The sequence below is a fragment of the Scyliorhinus canicula genome, chromosome 15 (genome assembly GCF_902713615.1).
Source record: "Scyliorhinus canicula chromosome 15, sScyCan1.1, whole genome shotgun sequence".
In the NCBI taxonomy this organism is placed as follows: Eukaryota; Metazoa; Chordata; class Chondrichthyes; order Carcharhiniformes; family Scyliorhinidae; genus Scyliorhinus; species Scyliorhinus canicula.
Window position 1 is genome coordinate 137,241,281 of NC_052160.1, and position 19,743 is coordinate 137,261,023.

General features: G+C 49.1%; 1 protein-coding gene across 1 annotated transcript in view; it reads right to left on the reverse strand.

Annotated features, from left to right (window-relative positions):
• Positions 1-19,743, reverse strand: part of LOC119978462 (Fc receptor-like protein 5) — a 64,666-nt gene that overhangs the window by 7,289 nt on the left and 37,634 nt on the right. The window contains exons 4-7 of the mRNA XM_038820118.1: positions 11,791-12,111; positions 5,243-5,566; positions 3,487-3,562; positions 2,348-2,436 (exon numbers count right to left, since the gene is read on the reverse strand). Coding sequence (XP_038676046.1) covers positions 2,348-2,436; positions 3,487-3,562; positions 5,243-5,566; positions 11,791-12,111 — 810 coding nt within the window. The remainder of the gene's footprint in view (positions 1-2,347; positions 2,437-3,486; positions 3,563-5,242; positions 5,567-11,790; positions 12,112-19,743) is intronic.

Here is a 19,743-nt window from a genome sequence, read left to right on the forward strand (position 1 = left end):
TCTTATTGAGGATAGAAATTTTGTGAACATCAACGGCTCTTCTCCACTGCGACCATGACCATCTAGAAGGACAAGAGCAGCAGATACCTGGCAACCCCACCACCTGGAGGCTCCCCTCCAAGTCACTCGCCATCCTGACTTGGAAACATATCGGCCGTTCTTTCACTGTCACTGGATCAAAACCCTGGAACTCCCTCCCTAACAGCACCGTGGGTGTACCTACACCTCAAAGACTGCAATGGTTCAAGAAGGCAGCCCACCACCACCTTGTCAAGGCCAACTAGGGATTTTCAATAAATGCTGACCTAACCAGTGTTGCCCTCATCCCATAAATGAATAAAAGAAAACTTCTTTGTGCTCTTCATCTCTTATTAGTTCTTGGATAAACAGCTGACTGAGGAGGGCTCAGCAGCGGAAATAGGCATGCACGCTTCTGGATGCTCCTGTAACCAACTGCGTCACAACCTATCCCTCTGTCTTTCTGCTGGACAGGATGAGGCGTAACAAAAGAGATTGGGCCAAGAACTTCATCCCCTCTGTACCTTTCCGGAGCAGGCGGCAGAGCTGGCAGGGGAAGGGTGACACTGGGCCTGTGCTGAAGGCCACAATGACCTCCCACAACAACTGAGTTCAGAAGCATCCAGTCTCCATCTGCAATATGCGGGAAAGGGCACTGAGCGATCTTTAATGAACGAGCCTGCTTCGTCAAGCACTAATTCACTCTTTTCTCTAGTCCAGGTACCAGCAGGAAATAGGGGAGGACATCATCCAGGAGGCGATGCAGCCCCAGCACCCAGCTCACCTCTGAGGAGAAAGCCTTTCCTCCGAGGGTAGAGGGTGCATTGCCATGGCATTAACCTGCACCCTCCATCAGCACAGATACACACACCTCGGTGGGTCCTAGTTATAGATCAGGCTCAGGTTCGCAATCTGGTGATCGCCTCACAGATATAGGCCCACAGCTGGTGGAGGAGGTGACAGCCGAAGTCTCTGGCACTCCGAGGACTGCTGGAGACCAGGCCCCGACTGAGTCCAATTCAGATGATGAACCTCTGGACTCGGCATAGCAATTATGAGCTGGATTCCCCATTTGGGAGGTTATGGGCTGGATTCTCTGATTTCCGGGCTATGTCTGGAGGATCCAAGGCATTTTACGTCAAAAAAATTGCCGGCGCCCCAACACCGATCCTCCGGCTGGTGAGGGGCGAGCAGCCGTGCCACGTAAAACGCGTCTATGACAAAAACGGCTGGAGAATTGCCGGGTCCGTGGCCGTGCATGCGCACGGTGATATCCTTCAGCGCCTTACAACATGGCCCCGGCCGTACACGAACCCGAACTGCCAGATAATGCCTTCCTGTCCACCCCCATGCCACCCCCCCACCAGTCCCCCCTAAGCCTTGCCGAAGCCCCCCAGGCCAGCAGCATGGCTCCCCCGCCCCGTGATGAACGCGTTTAGCCGGGTTTTTGCCGGTGTTCATAACGCCGAGAAACACCATGCTTTCTATCAGGACTCTGTTTCGATTGGGGGCTTCAACGGGGAACGTCCTGCCGGGGCCGCACTTAATCCCGTTTCCTGCACTCAAGAAATCTGCTCTCCGGAACGCCTCAGTGAGGGAAGAGATCAGGACACCGTTCAAAAATGGGGTCCCGCTCTCGCGACCCACCAACGCGACCCTCGAACCCCCTAAGCCCCATCTCAGCTATAAGGGGGTCCTCAGGCCCCCCTGCACCCTACACACATGCAGGGTACCCCCAGGCCTGATCCCCTCTGCGGGAAAAATGCCAGCCTGCCACCTTGGTACAGCTGGCCTGGCACTTCCCACCTTGGCAGGGCTAGTCTTGCACCCAGTGGCACTGCCAGAGTGCTGGGCTGGCAGTGACAAGGTGCCTACATGGCACCAGCAGAGCCTGGTTACCACGCTGCCCAAAGGCAAGCACCTGGGGGCCTCCGATCCCCTGGCAGACCCCTACAAGTTGCGTTCTGTCTGATGCCCGTTTGTGGGGATCAGCACTGAACGGCTCCCGCCCCAAGTCTCCGAGGCAAAGGGATTAGATCCCAACTCCCCGGGTAGATCAGTGCAGTGGATATTAGAGTGAGATGAGCTACGCACTCAAATATGCAGATTTGCAAAATCGTGATCCCGCCCACTATGGGTGGGATTCAGATCACAATGTCTCGCGAGATCTCACGAGGCACGGCGAGCCGGAAAGATCCCGGAAGAGCGACCTCCCGGCATCGACTGGCCGTGCCGTCTTGCCGGTGCAATGCGGCCGGTAGATCATGCCCATATTCTGCAGCAAATTACTGACATGCAATGAAATGATAAAAGAGAAATAGAAACTCACCCTTGTTGTTTTTCTTCAGGTACAAAAGTAGAAAAACGGCAAACACGATGAGAATGGCGCCCAGCACACCGAGCACAATGTAAATCAGACTGTGATACAGAGAACAGGAAAGGGTCAGTGTGGGTTCACAATTGATCCTTGGTCATTTGTTACAATAAAGTAAGTTTTATACTTGTGGAGCATCTTTCAAGATTTCAGAACGCCTTACAACACTTTACACAATGAAGTAATTTGAAAGTGTAGTTATTGCTGTAATGCAGTGAATTTGCACACAGCATGGTCACACAAACAGGAATGTGAGAGGGACCAGATCATCTGGTTATTTTAACGAGGAATACATTTTGGCTAAGCCTCTGGAGCAAACTCCCTGTGTTTCTTCAAATATTATTATCAAGGCTTGTTAGATCCACCTGAGGGGGCAAATAGGGTTTAACATCACACCTAAAAGGTGGCACCTCTGGCAGCACAGCACACCCTCAGTACCGCACAGGAGTGTCTGCCGATATAATGGCCAGAATTCTCCAGCAGTTCGCTGGCGGACGGATTCTCTGGACGTATTCTCTTTCCACTGATGAACATCTACAGAGTGAGTCAGGGTGTATTTACAGTATCACACCTCCAGCACGTGGCTAAGAGCTAGTCTGGTTCAGTCAGACAGAGTAACCACACTTAGGTTAGCAGAGAGTCGAACTCACAGAGAACTGTGCTAACTGTGCTACTGGTTCAATAAATCAGATTGAACTAACTTCAAGGTCTGGAGTATCTTTTGGTTAAAGCTGCATCCAGTTGCAGCTGGTGTTATCCCAGACTACATAACACAACACCACCACGAGGACGGCCACCACAGCCGTGACGCCAAGCTCCCGCCAGCGGGAACTTGGCCGGTCGACCGCGGAGAATCGCCGTGGGGGCCTCTTTCAATGGCCCATTCTGACGCCCCATTCTCCGCCCACGAGGCTCGGAGAATCCCGGCCAGGCTCTTACTCACGCATAAAATTTTAACTGTAATTGAGTGGGAAAAGGCAAAGAGAGAGAGTCAGAGTGGGACTGGGAATGAAACCTGTGGACAAAATGCCAGCCGTTGTATCTTTCCTATGAAAACAGCGCTACTCAGAACACCAGCAACAAGAACATTGTACCTTGGCGTAGATGTGGATGGGGCATGTGTAGTTGCTGGTGATACTGTTGAAGGACTTTCACAATAATATCCAGTTCCTGTTGAAACAAGGGAACAACATTCAGATTCACCTCATTTTCACTCGTCGTTAACTGAGAGATCATCATTGTGAAATGGAAGCGATAACAAGAGCCTGGATGATATAATAATTTGGATGATTTAATTTCTGTGTAATTTCCCTCCTTCTTATAGCAAGTAGAGTTCATTCTGATACCTGACTGAGCTCATTTGTATGATAACTCCTGTTTCTTCTCCATACCTTGGCGTTGATGCAGCAGAGTTACGACAGGAGCAGTTAGAGGGTGGACTTATTACGGGCCAGGGTTTAGAGAACCCCAAAGTCTATCATGGCGTTCACCTGACCCACAACTTTTAATAGATTTTGGTTATGGGGAGCACAAGGGCCCACTCTACTGGTGTGGTGCAGCAGAGATCTAAAGTACTTTTAAAACAAAACAATGTTTATTATATGAATCCAGTTAACATTTTATAAACACACAGCAAACATCTGAGCAACTATCAACTCAAATACTCCCCCCCAAGAATACAGTACTCTATAAGTAACCCTTAATCTTTCCTAGCAACAGCCATAAGACAAATACCCTCTTTAACAAAGACAGCAGATTGAAATTCTCTACTGAGAGCAGTTATCACTTTTAAATTAGCAAGTGATCTGAAGGCATTATTTTCATGTAGCGAGAGTTCAAAATTACACCTTGTTTGCTGGATGCAGCTCCAACACTGAAAATGAAACTAACACACACTGTAGCTGCCAGCTCAAAAACGAAAGTAAAAGCAGACAGACAGCCCAGCTCCACACACACTGACATCACTGCAGCTATTTGATAAACACCAATTTATTTAAGGTACTCTCACATGACAGACTACAATCCAGATATATCCTATGGAATGGTAAGGTACCCCTTGGATAATGTTCTGTGACACCTTTGCGAGAGATTGGGAATCCTCTGGAATTGTTAAAATTGAAAATGGTGATACACTTTTTACGTACAAATGCATTGGAACTGTCAAGATGTCAAAGAACTGTCCAACTGTCAAGCACAGGTTGACCTAGTCAGTCATGGATAGGGCAGAGGTAGTGCTGTGCCCTAGCTATGAGGTGGTGAGGGCTGGTGGGCTATTTTTTTGTTTAAAATGGAAGTAATTTTGCCTCACCTCCATTTTAAATGGATGACCCCTTATTCTAAAACAGTGACCCCAGTTCTAGATTCTCCCACAAGAGGAACATCCTTTCCACATCCATCCTGTCAATGCCCCTCAGGATCTTAAATGTTTCTATCAAGTCATCTCTTAGTCTTCTCAACTCCAGTCACACAAGCCTAGCCTTCCCAACCTGTCCTCATGAAACGACCTTCCCTGTCCAGGTATTAATCTAGTAAACCTTCCCTGAACCATTTCCAATGCATTTGCCACTCTTCCTTAAATGAGGAGAACAATAATATACACAATATCCAATCAGATTCTGTTTTAATTTATGGGATAATTGGAATTTCTACAATGTTCCTACTTGTTTTGGGGAATATTTCTGACCATTTTATGTGAAAAATGCAAATCAATGACGTTGTTTAGAACGGCTGACAAACCAAATGAAGTGAATTTGGTCAACTCCCCAAATTCAGAATGACTGACGAAACTTAACCTGCGACCAGTTTGGATCAACATTAATTAAAAGTTCAATTGTTTACAGTAACACTTACCATTGCTGCTGATTTTCGCCACATAACTGCAGTTCTGCTCTGAAAGGCTGATGACCGACACATTCACCATTTGACTGGATTGTTCCCCCTGATTATTTGAGGCTGTGCAGTAATATTGATGCTGTTGCTGTTTGAAGGATTGACAACGGAGATCCAGTTTATTTGTGTCGGAGATGCTTGAATCTCCAGACGGGGTCTTTTCAGTCCATGTGTACTGAATGGGGAGGGAGCCCCGGAGAGACTCACAGGAGACGGACACTGAGCCCCCAGAACATGAGACTTTTGGCGGGGATAGAAATCTCAACACAGGAACAGAGACGGATTCTGTGGGAAAGAAATAAACATTTAGATACTGTCGGACCGTCTAAATATAAAATACCCTGTGAATTTCACCAGTCCTGTATCTCAACCAGGGCCTGTGTTTTGGAATCTGACCAGCACATCCACCTCTCTGTATCTCTCCATCCTCCTGTAGTCTGAACTATGGCCATTGTATCAAAGCTTCAGGGGGGGATTCTCTGGCCCCCCCCCCAAGCCGTGTGTTTCCCTGCACCGCGCGGTCCGCTCAGCGACGGTATTCCATACTCCTGCCGCTTGTCAATGACATGTCCCATCCTGAAAGGGGGCCCCAATCGGCACTGCTACCTACTGTATCCCAGCCCTCATCACGGGTCCAACACTCAAGAAGCTTGGCACCATCAAGGATAAAGCAACCCGCTTGATCAGCACCTCAAACACCAAATTAAAATTTCACTCCCTCCCCCTCTACAACCTACAATCTCTGCATTGTGTACCGTCTGTAAGATTGTGTACCATGTACAGGATTGTGTACCATTTATAGGATTGTGTGCTATCTATAGGATTGTGTACCATCTATAGGATTGTGTACAATCTCTGCATTGTGTACCATCTATAGGATTGTGTACTATCAATAGGATTGTCTATCATCTATAGGATGCACTGTGACAATTCAGTTAAACTTCTTCAATTGCATCGTCCAAACTCGGGACCTGTGCAATTTAGGAGTTCAAGGGCAGCAGATGCATGTGAACACTGCACCCTACAAATCATACATCACCCCGACTTCACTACAACTGGGTTAGAATCCTGAGACTTCCTCCCTAACAGCACAGTGGAAGCAGCATCACCATGTGCACTGCACTGGTTCATGAAGACAGCTCCCCGCCATCTTTTCAAGCATAACAAAAGTACCCGATTCATTTTTTCCAATTAAGGGGCAATTTAGCATGGCCAATCCACCTAACCTGCACATCTCTTTTGTGTTGTGGCGGCGAAACGCCCGCCAATCAGGGAGAATGTGCAAACTCCACACGGACAGTGACCCAGAGCTGGGGTCGAACCTGGGACCCCAGACCCATGAGGCAGCAGTGCTAACCACTGCACCACCTTGCTGCCCTCCCACCATCTTTTTAAGGGCAATTACAGATAAGTATTCGAGACCCAACTATCTTCAGCTGCTTCATCAATGACTATCCTTCCAAAATAAGGTCAGAAGTGAGGATGTTCCCTGATGATTTCACAATTTTCAGCACCATTCGCGACTGCACAGATGCTGAAGCAGTCCCTGTTCAAATGCAGCAAGACCTGAACAATACCAGGCAGAGACAGAAAGGTGGATGAGCAGCTCATGTGATATTTGGTCCAACACCTGATAGTTAAAGGAATTGTTTATCTGAAAATATCTGAAATCCTTGGTCAGAATGTTGGACAGGCCAGGAATTGGGTTTGTGTAACACAGGTCGAATCCCCGGCCTCTGCCCCCTACCTGCCAGACTCTGCACTGCAGTGGAGACTCGGGATATCGGACCTGTCGGGTGTGATCTCCGGCTGCGTTGCACTCTCTGCGTGGATCCCTGGAGATGCTGGGAGAGGCCTTCCGTCGGCTTCCTGGCAGCCTTTACGCCTTGCAGGATTATACCCCAGCCCCACGAGGCGTCAGAATCCCGCCAAAAGGGGTGTGACCAAATGGCGCACACCTACGTAGGTTCTAAACCTTCGGGATCTACCAGCCTCCCCAGTGAGATTGCAGCCAGGCCCCGTTCAGTACTGGTCTATACAAACATAGACCAGGTGGAACGGCACCCGGGGGTCTCCCGGGGCCCCTGAGTGGGAGGCAAGTGCAGGCTGCCCCCCCCCCCTAGCCTTCCCCCTGGAACATGGACACTTTGCACTATCCAGCTGGCACCTTGTCACTGTCACCCTGGCAGCAGCATGTCCAGGATTCCAGTGTGTCAGTGCAAGGGTGCCCGGGTGCTAGAGTGGCACTGCCAAGGGACGGTGCCTGAGGGGGGGGGGGGGGCCATGCCCATGAAAGGTGGGTGGAGGGGCTCTTTGAAGGTGCAGGACAGTCCATAAGGACCTTTAGGAGGTTTGTGGGGGTGACAGGTAGGGATCCTGGAGGGAAGGGGCCCGTAAGGGGGTGGGGGGGAACTGAAGAGAAGGGGCCCCCAGGGCTCCCAAAGTGGGGTGTCTTCACTCAGGGAGGGGGGAGGGGGTAATGTTTACATGTGTGGGGTGTGACATTGTCCATGGGTGGGATCGGATCCAACAACCACACTTAGAACATCCTTTCAAAATGGCGGCACGATCTCTGAGGTCAGCTCCCCAGTGCTGAAAACAATTTCAGGGGCGAGATTTCACCAGCTCTGTGACAGCGAGCGGGAAAAGCCGCGCGTTTCCCGAGGCTCGGTCCGGTGAGGCCGTCACCGGTATAAAACGTCCATTGGTCCACTTATCGAGGCCCCGTGGGATTAACGCCATAAATCATCATTCGCTGGCTAATTTCCCTGGGACCACACTGGCTAGCCCCCCCACTCAAACCGCTCCTGCACAGCCGACCCCACTCAGCTCACAGCCGGTGCTTCACGGAGACCAGCCACACGCTTTGGAGAAGCCGACCTGGGCAGATTTCTGGGTGCGGTGGAGGCCAGGAGGGATGTCCTGTTCCCCCGAGGGTCGAGGAGAGCCAGCCACAGGGCAGCCAGTACCGCCTGGGATGAGGTGGTAGTGGCCGTAAGCTCAGGGAGCGTGTTGAGAACTGGCATCCAGAGCCGCAAGAAGGTCAACGACCACCACCGGGCCGCACGGGTGGGTAGGCAGCCTCCCCGCTGGAATGTACCTGGCAGTGCCCCCGCCCAGATCCGTTCCATGCCCCGGCCCACCCAGGGCCAGCTGTGCTGCCTACGCCACCCCCTACTCCCACTACCCCCTAACAACTGTCCCCCCATACGCCCCAGTCCTCATGCCTTCATACTCCACATGCACCCTTACTCTCCATCCCCCCCATATGGCCCATCCCTCCTCCAACAAGCCCCCCCATTGAGCACCTCCCGCAATCAAAGATGCGTGTTGCTCACAAAACCCTCTCTGTCCCCGCAGGAGAAGCTGGCCCACAACAGGTGGGAGAGGCCCAGACGGGCGACAGGGGGCCGGACACCACAGTATTCTTGGCACAGCTGTCATCCCCATCCTCCACCAGCACAGAGACACACACCCTGGAGGGAGAATGTAGTCGACAGGCTTCTGGGGCACATTCTGGTGAGCACCACAATCCTGCTGAAGCACATCAGGTGGGGTCAGGAAACCCCAGGCGAAACAGCAGCCCGAAGTCTGTTGGATCCCAGGACAGGCAGAGCGCCTGGGCAGCATGATCCCGTCTCAGGTGGGCATAGCCGAGATGCTCCAGAGCGTCGCCCAGTCACTGAGGAGCATCACTCTGGGCGCCAACACTGTGCTGCAGGCATTGGGGAGCCACCAGAGCTGGCAGAGCCAGATGGTGCAGTGGCAGCCGGGGCTTATCCAGCTTCCCCTCCATCCCGGGGTGAACCCCAGGGCCCTACGGACACCGACTGGGAGGAGAGGGAGCTAGGTGCCAATCCAGAGCCACCCGATGGAGTGGCGACAGCGGCCACTAGCCTCCGTTCTCCCCCCCCCCCCCACCCCCCCCCCCAAGACCTACTCTCTAGGCAACGGCACATCCAGGGGTCAGCACCCAGGACAGGGCTTGTGTCACAGGCTAGTGCCCTGAGGCCCTCTGGCCACAGGGCCCCCAGAGGATGAGCGTCAGGGGCATCGAAGGCCACAGGGCGTGGGAAGCAGGAGGCTGCCTCCACCTCTGATGTGCATCCTGGTGACACACTTAGATATAATGGTAGGGCACAGAAGGCAAAGCCGATCACGGATTGCTGAGAGGGAACTGGGGGTGGATAAAGGACAATGGGGGAGGGGGCAGGAGATTAGCGAGGGGAAGGGGTGGGGAGGGGTTGGTAGTGATGGGGATAGTGGGGCGGCACCTTCGGGGGATGGAGGAGGATGGGACATGTGTTTTTAAAAATAAACGTTGACCGTGCACACTATGGCGCCTCTGCCACCTTCTTCCGCGATGCGGGTTGTACGGCTATCCCATGCCACACCTTCACTGACATGGCGGTTCTGGAGGCCTTGTCTCTGTAATGTTTATTCTAGATTTTATGAATAAAGTATACTTTTTGAAAAAAAAACTTGTCCCCGGAGACAGATGCAGTGGTATTTGTCCAGGTTCATCCCGAGCAGCTCTGTGACTCAGGACTCTGTGCTCCATGGACTGTTTCCAGGGACACGCACTGAGAGAAACATCAACTGCTGCTGGAAGGTCATCAACTCGGTGAAAGACGTTATTTGGTCTGCCCGAAACTTGATGATCTTCCAGTGCAAAGAATTGTCCTCGACCGAGTGTTGCAGACTGGCACATTCCAAGGTCCAGGACTACGTGCTGAGGGACGCACTCAAGCTTGGGGCAGCTGCCGCCAAGGCGCAATGGGGAAAGGCCACTGTGTAAGGTCTTACCAGCAAATGTACACCGAGGGGTTGGTAACAGTGTAAAACCCCTCGGTCTGGGTCATTAACACTTCAATGTATAAAAGAATCATGACGATGTTAATATTTAAGAAAGAATTGTAACGTAAAGATTAATATGTGTGTAATGCCATCCCAATTGAATGGAAGAAAGTCAAGTGAATGTGTGACTTTGATGGAAATGTACAGTCAACACAATTCGGAATGTTGATTATAGATTTTATGAATAAAGTGTATTTTTTGAAAAAAAACCCTATCCCTGCAAGTGGGGACTAGACAGAACGGCACGCGGGTGGGTCTCCCAGGGGCTTGGAGGCCCCGAGATGCATGCCTTTTTGGCTGGGTGGCACCCTGGCACTGCTGGTGCCACCCAAGCACCTTGGCACTGCCAGACTGGCACCCTGGCAGTTCCAGCTTGGACCCTGGCAGTGCTATCTGGGTGCCAGCCTGGAAGGGTGGTGGGGGGGGGGGGGGGGGGGGGGGGGGGGGGGGGGGGGGAATTGCGACACCGTTAGGGCACAAAACAGGACTGTGTGCGACCTCGGCCGCTCATTTCCCACTGACGCCCTTTATTAAAAAGCGATTGGCGGTTTATAGCCATGTGTTTGTCGGCACTGCGAGAGCCGGGAAACACTCGGCTAAACACGCTCCCTATGGGACTTTGTTCCCTTTTAGTAAAATCACATCCTCAGTGTTGTTATGGTAGCGGTGGGCAACTCGCTCACAGAGCCATCAGGAAATTCCCTGCAAAACAATGTGGAAAAGTGTGAGGTTATTCACTTTGAAAGGAGGAATTTAGGCACAGATTATTTTCTAAATGGGGAGATGCTTAAGAAATCAGAAGCACAAAGGGACTTTGGAATTCTTGTTCAAGATTCTCTTCAGGTTAAGGTGCAGAAGTATATCCCTGCTCCTGTATTCTAGCCCTCTCAACATGAATGCTAACATTGCATTTGCCTTATTTTATTATTGCCTTAAATTATTATTATTGTTATTCGGTTCAGTCAGCAGTTAGGAAGACAAATGCAATGTTAGCATTCTTGTCAAGAGGGCTAGAATACAGGAGCAGGGATGTACTTCTGAGGCTGTGTAAGGCTCTGGTCAGACCCCATTTGGAGTATTGTGAGCAGTTTTGGGCCCCGTATCTAAGGAAGGATGTGTTGGCCTTGGAAAGGGTCCAGGGGAGGTTCACAAGAATGACACTTGGAATGAAGATCTTGTCGTATGAGGAGTGATTGAGGACTCTGGGTCTGTACTCGTTTAGAGTTTAGTGAATGTGGAGAGGGTGTTTCCACCTGTAGGAAAAACTAGAACCCAAGGGCACAGCCTCAGACTGAAGAAACAATCATTTAAAACAGAGATGAGGTGGAATTTCTTCAGCCAGAGGTGGTGAATCTGTGGAACTCTTTGCTGCAGAAGGCTGTGGAGGTCAAGGCACTGAGTGTCTTTAAGACAGATAGATAGGTTGTCGATTAATAAGGGAGGGGGGTTATGATCAGCCATGATTGACTGGTGGAGCAGATTCGATGGGCTGAATGGCCTAATTCTGCTCCTCTGTCTTATGGTCTTACAACTTGCCACAAATAAACTTCAAAATGTTTCCCTTCAATTCCACCCGTTGTGTTTCCTCCTGGAGTAAATATTGATCAGACATTTCAGTCAAGATTAACAAAGAAAATCACCAAGAAACGTACCTTCAGATATTTGTAGCTCAACTCCAAATAATATATCCAATCCAGGTTTTTTAATTCCACAGCTGTACCATCCTGTATCTTCTGAACGAAGATCCTCCACAGTAACAACAAACATTCTTTCTGCCTTGTTGTCTCTGATCGACATTCTCCCTCTCCGTCCACCTGAATCATCTGATTTTACCAAAATGGAGCACCTAATATTCACACCATCGCACCAATATTTCACCTTTTCCCGGTACGCTCCATCATAGTGACAATTTATTGTGATCGCTCTTCCCACAATTCCTGTTACTTTCTTTTCTGCCGATAATGCACCTGAAACTGAAGAGACACCGTTTCAGAAATTGAACAAAGAAGAATTGTTAAATACAAACAGGTACATTTTAACAGAAGTTACTAATGTGTACAGAGGAATCTCTCCAGTTCACCTTCTAATCCAGGAAAATTCCTTCATGTTTTTGATGAAAACAAACATCAATATCGTGACTTATCACAGCCTCAGGATGTGACAGAGAATTTCACAGTCAATGATTAACTTGTGAAACTTTTGGGGTGTTTTAACTTTCTTGATCCAACAGCAAGAATTGGGCGTTGGTAGTTAGAGGGGTTCATGGAAATCAGGGTTCTGTTGTGTACTGTGATGTTCAACTCTGTTGCATGTGTGCAATGTCACTGACTGATTGACAGGCTTGTCTTCAATTAAGGAACAGTGGGAGGACGGCGCAGGACCAAATTGGCCCGCGTCTGTACCACACGGGGTGGATTGGGGTTGGTTTGCAGAAGGCCGGGTGTCGGGTTGGGTTTGGATTCTGGTTGGGGTGGGGTTGGAGGCCTCGGAGTTGGGCTGTGATGGGTGGCTCAGAGAGAAGGTGGGTGGGCTTTGTGGGGGTGCGAAAAATAGAGGCTCATTGCTTGGGTTGTCATGTTGGCGCAATTAGCATATCAACCTCATCCTTAGAGGTCACCTCATTCATCCAACTCACTTGGGCTGTGAATTAAACAAGTCTTTGAACAGGAACAACCAGCCACCCAGAAACTAATCCCTGACAGCTTGACTTTCATCACCAGTACTGGATTGTGATCCTCCATACAGCTCTCGCCCCCTGGCTTCACAGTGCTGCCTGACTGTATGAGTTCACACTACCTGCAGTCACCCTCCCCTCTGTGTGATTGTCATCAGACCCCATGAGTCCAGAACAGACCCATTCTCAGAGAGCCCACTTTGCCCCTGTAGCCTGGCCTCCAATGGAATCCCACCAGGGACCTCACAGCCACCCTCAGTGCTGCCCCTATGGATTCACCCACTCCTACCCCCCTTCCAGCTGCCACTCTGGAGGGGCAATCCCTCAGCGGTGATATCGCCACAGACCCAGCAAGGAGGGCGCGGCAATCGATGCCAGCACACCAGCCGCCGGACCCCTTTAAATCCAGAGGCTCCCAGACATGAAGGGTAGTGAAGACCTGCGAGTGACCCTAACTCCTGAGGTCCTGAGGCTGAACCCCACCCACCCCAAGGTGAGCCTATCTGGGTCCCCCCGCGTCCTCGCCACAGCCCCCTCTGCATTGGCACCCAGAACGCCATGGCGAACTGAGCACTCATCTCCAATATTCCCTTCGGAGGTGAGGTCAGAGGTCAGGCCGGCAGGTTCTCGAACCGTTGCAGCTGTTGTTAATCACGCCGGCGCGACGTCTCGCCGGAGACCAGTGAATATTCAGTGAGTGAGGACGTCTCGGAGGGTGGAGTCGCTAATGATATTTTAATGATTATAAAGAGGTTCCCGGCGTTCCGCAGCAGATATCCCATTACGGTGCCGGCGAGGGGGCTGGAAAACCGGAAATTGTGATCTTGCCGGAGAGAATAGCATTTTCCGATTCTCGCCGGATTTTCCGCCTCCATCCTCACTGACGGCCAACGTGGGCTCAAAATCACCCCTCTTGGATGGAATCTCGTGTCCTCTCCAGGGCACGTTTGGTGGTAGGGGCATTTAATTGGTTGGGAAGTTGGTAAGTGTGGACACTGCCACCTCAGCCCCTCCACTCCTGATTAAATTGTGGGTAGAGAAGCTGGGAGACAGCCTTGCCACCATGCCACCAATTGTGGGCCAATTAATGCCCACTTAATGGCCTCATCCTGCCACCGCTGGCATGAACCCAGTCGATGGGGGACTCACCAGTTAGGGACTCAACAAGCAAACCCCTGTGTGTGGTTGTGGGCTGCGGGTGAGGGTGACATTCCTTCACGGAAAGGCACTCAGGGTCTGAACGGTGAACCTGGTATTGGGAAGCAGGGGGCTCGCTGATAGCCACACCCCTGCCTGTGTTTCCAACCCTCCATCACCACAACTCCCCTGTAAACCCTCTCCCCTGATGTCCCTCCCGCCCTCACTCCCCTCTGATGGAGATTCAAATTCCACTCAGAGAGGAAAATGGTGGCTGACATTAAGGAACGGACCTGAAGATGCTGTACTTTCAGACCTTGGGAACCATGTGTGGAATATTGTGTCCTGCCCTGTGGCAACTTTGGTGGTAGGGGGCATTTAATTTGGGTGAGAAGGTGGGTGAGAGTACAGACCCCTTACTGTCTTATATAAGACACGAGTCTGAGACCCAAACTTCGCCCTTCAAACTGAATATGACGTTCTACATGTTATGATCACTTTTACCTGGAGGCTCTATTAATATAAGGTTATTGATTAATCCTGTCTCATTGTACATTCCCGGGTCTAGAATACCTTTCTCTCTGGTTGGCTCTAGAATATACTGCTCTTGAAATCATCCAGAACTCACTTTTCAGGTTATCTTTGTCAATCTGATTCACCCAATCCAAATGTAGATGAAGCCACTGATGATTGTTGTGGTACATCTCTTACACGCTCCATTTATTTCTTCCTGTGCTGTCTGTCCTGCAGTCTAACTATTGTTCAGAGGCTCAGAAGCTACTCAATCAATTTACCTCTTCCCTTTTCTGTTTTTCAACTCTCCCAGTACTGATTCTATACGTTGTTCTTTTGAGCGAAGGTAATATCTCACCCCTCTGTTAATGAGATTGTTGATTAAACGAGCGACCCCACCACCTTTTCTTAGCTTCCTGTCCCTTCAAAATGTCAAATATCCCTCAATAGTCAAGTCCCAACCTTGGCCACTTTGCAACCATGTCGGCAATGGCTAACAGGTCACAGATATTATATTTTTATCTTCAATAACAATTCTTCCATTTTGTTATGAATGCTGTATATATTTAGATACAGAAGGTGGAAGTTCCCCAAAATGTGGCTCTGTTAATATTGATGTGAGAATTGGTGCGAATCCTGTCGGCCCTGGGGATGCGATTGGGATACTTGGTGAAAATCCAAATATCCCACGTGAAAGACGTTGGTGTGAAGTTAGTGCGAATCCTGTCGGCCCTGGGGTCATGATCCAGAGCAAAATTTGTAGCCATTTAGTGGAAAAACAAATTCTCCACGTGAAAGATGTTGGCGTTGTTGCTCTATAAATAATGTTGGTGAACCACAAGCCTTCTGTTATAACGATCAAATGACCACACAACCAGTTAGCTAGTTCAAAAGATGGTTTATTTACATACACAAGAGTTACCTCGACATGCAAACACAAATATCTACTGCGAGTTAAACTACACCTATCAGCTACAATTACCGATACTTAACTTCAGGGCGACCGGCACTGTGCAAATGGATAAGGCCTTTATCTGGATTTCACTTGGCTGGTTCAAAGAATGTGGCTCTGTCTCTGCTGGGCTCATCTGTCAGGTAGCAATCGTTGGTCTTGAACTTGGCTGGCTGTTCCTGCTGCAATTGGGTTGGCACAGGCCGGATCCAAAAGAGACAGAACACTTGGCTGTGCTCTCTTTTATCTCTCTGGGATTTTGCGCTCTTTGGGGTGGTCCTTAACCTTGGACCTAATCATTCGACAGGGCTCTGATCAGTGTCTTCGATTTTGGCCAATAAAGGGGCGGGTGCCTTGGTGGCTGGGTGGGTCCTTAGCGGTCATTGACTTTGGCAGTTGGGCTTTCTGAATAAGGGGAGTAGCGTCGATCAATCTGTGGCTGTACCGGTTGCTTGATTGGAGTTCTATTGTCCTGGGAAAATGGGCCATTAAAATGCAAACGAGCAGGGTTTTCGATCAGGCCTGGTTACCTGTGTTTCAGGTGCACATAGGCTGTGTATCTGTCTGAGACCTGGGTTGGCCATAATTCCCATGGTCCTTTGCAGGTGGCCATCTTCGATGGCTGCAGCGTGAAGCATCTGATTCGCCTGCCTCTGGGGGTAATCTGAGCAGTTCTATACCTTCAGCTGATGTGTGATTCTCCGCCCGATCGCAGTTCTCAATTGCAGCCTCATCCCACGGAGAATTGAGCCCAGAGGCTGGGGAATTTACTGGAACGGTTATTAGACCAATCACCCTGCTGGCTGAGGAACTGAACAGGTGGGGAAAGAGCTAACACTGAAACAAGGTAAAGAGACAGAGAGAGATGCAGGAAGGGAAAATATTTAGGAAAAATGTAAGAAGTTGAATGGAAGGGACTTCAGGTCAGAAAAAGGGAGTATTGAAAGAGGAAGATTGTCACAGACAGATGCACACGTCACTTAAGTGTACAGAAGCACATCAAATATTTTGCATAAAATTGGTAAATTAAAGGCATCGATTTCTATTTGGAGTTTTGATTAAATGGAATTAATAGAGTCCTGATTCAGAGTAGTGTGATACTGAGTTTAACATTGCGAGATAGAACATAGATTCATCAGTAGTGGTAGCGTTGATCAAAGATTCCACGGCCGTCTCATTTTCCAGGATTATATAGAGTTAGAGTGAAACATAAAAAGAGAGTTGTTTCTTGTAAAAGAATGTGAATAAAATCGTTCCCCGTTGGGAGGGAAATATAGATGAACAATCTACCCGTGTCTCACAGAGCCTCATTTATATCGAATACTTTAAACAACCAAAATAACTGGAAACTCGTGACATGGGCCAGGATTCTCTGGGATTGATACCGGCGGGATTCTCCGATTCCGCTAGAGTGAATGGGGTTTTGGCTGAGTTTCACATTCTCTGCTCTGTCCGGGAGGGGTAGCCGGGGATAAGCCGAATCAGAGAATCCCGGCCATGTTCTGTTGTAGAGATCACTAGCAGCACAGTTTTTAGCATCATTATATTGGACATTAGATTATATTAAGAAGAATCACATTTTACATGATTTAAACAGATTTCCTTTGTGTTTTGTTTCTTCCACGTGTAGCTTTTTAACTATCTAAATTGTCTTTTAATTTTCTATTCACAGATAATACAAGGGGTCACGATTTCAAGGTGAGAGGGGAAAAGTTTAAGGGAGATGTGCGTGGAAAGTTTTTTATGCAGAGGGTGGTGGGTGCCTGGAATGCTTTGCCAGCGGAGGTGGTAGAGGCGGGTACGATAGCATCATTTAAGATGCATCTGGACAGATATATGAACGGATGGGGAACAGAGAGAAGTAGACCTTGGAAAATAGGCAACAGGTTTAGATAAAGGATCTGGATCGGCACAGGCTGGGAGGACCAAAGGGCCTGTTCCTCTGCTGTAATTTTCTTTGTTTGTTAATAAATTAATAAATATTTTGGTGTTGCAAAATTCCCGTTAAAATGGACACGACTTCACACAAATGTCATTCATTTACCTCTACCTAGTTTCTTGTACTTTTTCATGTTTCCAAGTATTCTAACATCTCTGTTGAGTAAACTGTAGACTAGAATTTAACTAATGCTGATGATCTGAATATTCAGCTCGGGCTGTTACTCACCGGGCAGGGAACAGATGAGGAGAATTAGAATCCACATCGTTTTATTTGCAGAGGTCAGATTAGAACTTGTCGTCAGTCGCCCAGCTCATCGTTTTCAGATTGAAATAATTGTGTGAAATAGATTCCAAAGAACTTAAAAGAGGAAGAAGGTAGCAGGAAGTCAGGGTAACGAAATTACTGTATCTAACCCTGATGCAATAAGAGCACAGAAGGAAGGACAGGAGTTGACCACACTGCGTCTCGAACCTGCTCCACCATTCAATACTTTCAATCTTCATCATTTTCCTTAAACCTAGTTTTCTGTCCTCTTCCCATATTCCTTGATTACCTGTGAGGCTAAAACTCTGTGTGTCTGTCTCAGCCTTAAATATCATCATGGTTGAAGAGCTTTGTTTTAGTTTGGAGGGGGACCCGCACTTGAAAATAAAAACAAAACAGGAAAGAAAAAGGGAAAGAGAGAAAGGAAACAGATAGAGCATTCAGAGCCTCCTGGGGTAGAGACTATTGAAAGATTCACATCCCTTTGAGTGAAAAAACTTCTCATCTCATTCCGAAATGATTGGTTCCTCATTGAAACTCTGTGCTCGTTTCGGAGATTCTCCAATCGGAGAAACAAACACCCTGTCGGTGTCTCAGGTCCCTTCAGAATCTCATATGTTTCAATGAGGTCACCTCTCATTCTTCTAAACTCCAGATATGGGGCAGATATTAGGGAGCCAGAGGACTGGCAGAGCCAGGTGACTCAGAGGTTTCTGGAGCTCACTCCATGGAGTCACCCAGGGCCCTACAGACACCCTCAGGGAGGAGGAAGCGCTGGAGCCCATCCTGGGTTATTGCACCAAGGAGACAGTAGCAGCCTTCTGAACACCCGATTCCTGACACTGGTGCATCTCAACAGCAGAGGGCAGAACAGGGTGGCACAGTGACACGTGTGACACTGTTTCCGGGCCCTCCAGAGGACATCCACCAAGTGCATCAAAGGCCACTGGACACAGAAAGCAACAAGATACCTCCACCTCTGATATTCATCCTGAGGACACAACCAGATGTAGCACTAGACCACGGAGGAGCAAGAAGACTGAGGGGCACTGAATGGGCATTGACGAGGTCACTATCCGTAGCTTGGGTGTTGCTGCCCTCAACTGGCGGCAGCCGACAAAACAGACAAATCAATCCTCACAACAATAATTGAATTAATTCAGACTTTATTTTCTCACCAAGCTCATTGAAACAGTTGCATTAGTTTCAAGACCCTCAACTTAAACTAACAAAATACTACCTGGAAGAGAGAGCTGGGCCAGCCTCGCTCTGGAGGGTGTGCTCTGTGACTTTCCAAACTCAGGCCTTGTCTCGTAAATGTTGACCCCGGGGTTATGGCCGCTGAAATCATGGAAAAAGGTTTTAGTTTTTAGTTCATAGTTCATTTAAGTAAAGAATCCTACAGGACACACACAGGCCTTACTCAGTCTTGAGGGAGCCCTCCTCTCACTGTTCCAAAACAATGTGTTATCAGCAAAATGTCCAGTTGCAAGTAGTCATTCTGCCTGTTGCCATGAAACCAATTTTACAGTGAGCTTCAGTTTTCTCTGTTAGCCTCTTTAATGTTAGCCATTGTCCTCCTTTACCATCATGCCTTACTGCACAATGTTTTTTCTTTAATTTGGAGGACCCAATTATTTTATTCCTATTAAGGGGCAATTTAGGTTAGGTGGATTGGCCATGATAAATTGCCCTTAGTGTCCAAAATTGCCCGTAGTGTTGGGTGGGGTGACTGGGTTATGGGGATAGGGTGGAGGTGTTGACCTCGGGTAGGGTGCTCTCCAAGAGCCGGTGCAGACTCGATGGGCCGGGTGGTCTCCTTCCGCACTGTAAATTCTATGATAACCTATGATTGATCTAGGACAAAGGCTCGGCACAACATCGTGGGCCGAAGGGCCTGTTCTGTGCTGTATTTTTCTATGTTCCATGTTCTAGCGCAGCCAATCCACCGAACCAGCACATCTTTGGGTCGTGGGGGTGAAACCCAAGCAGACACGGGGGAGAATGTGCAAACTTCACACAGATAGTGACCCAGGGCCGGGTTTCAAACCCGGTTCCTCAGCGCCGTAGTCCCAGTGCAAACCACTGCATCACCGCTTACCGCACAACGTTAGCCATCTTTC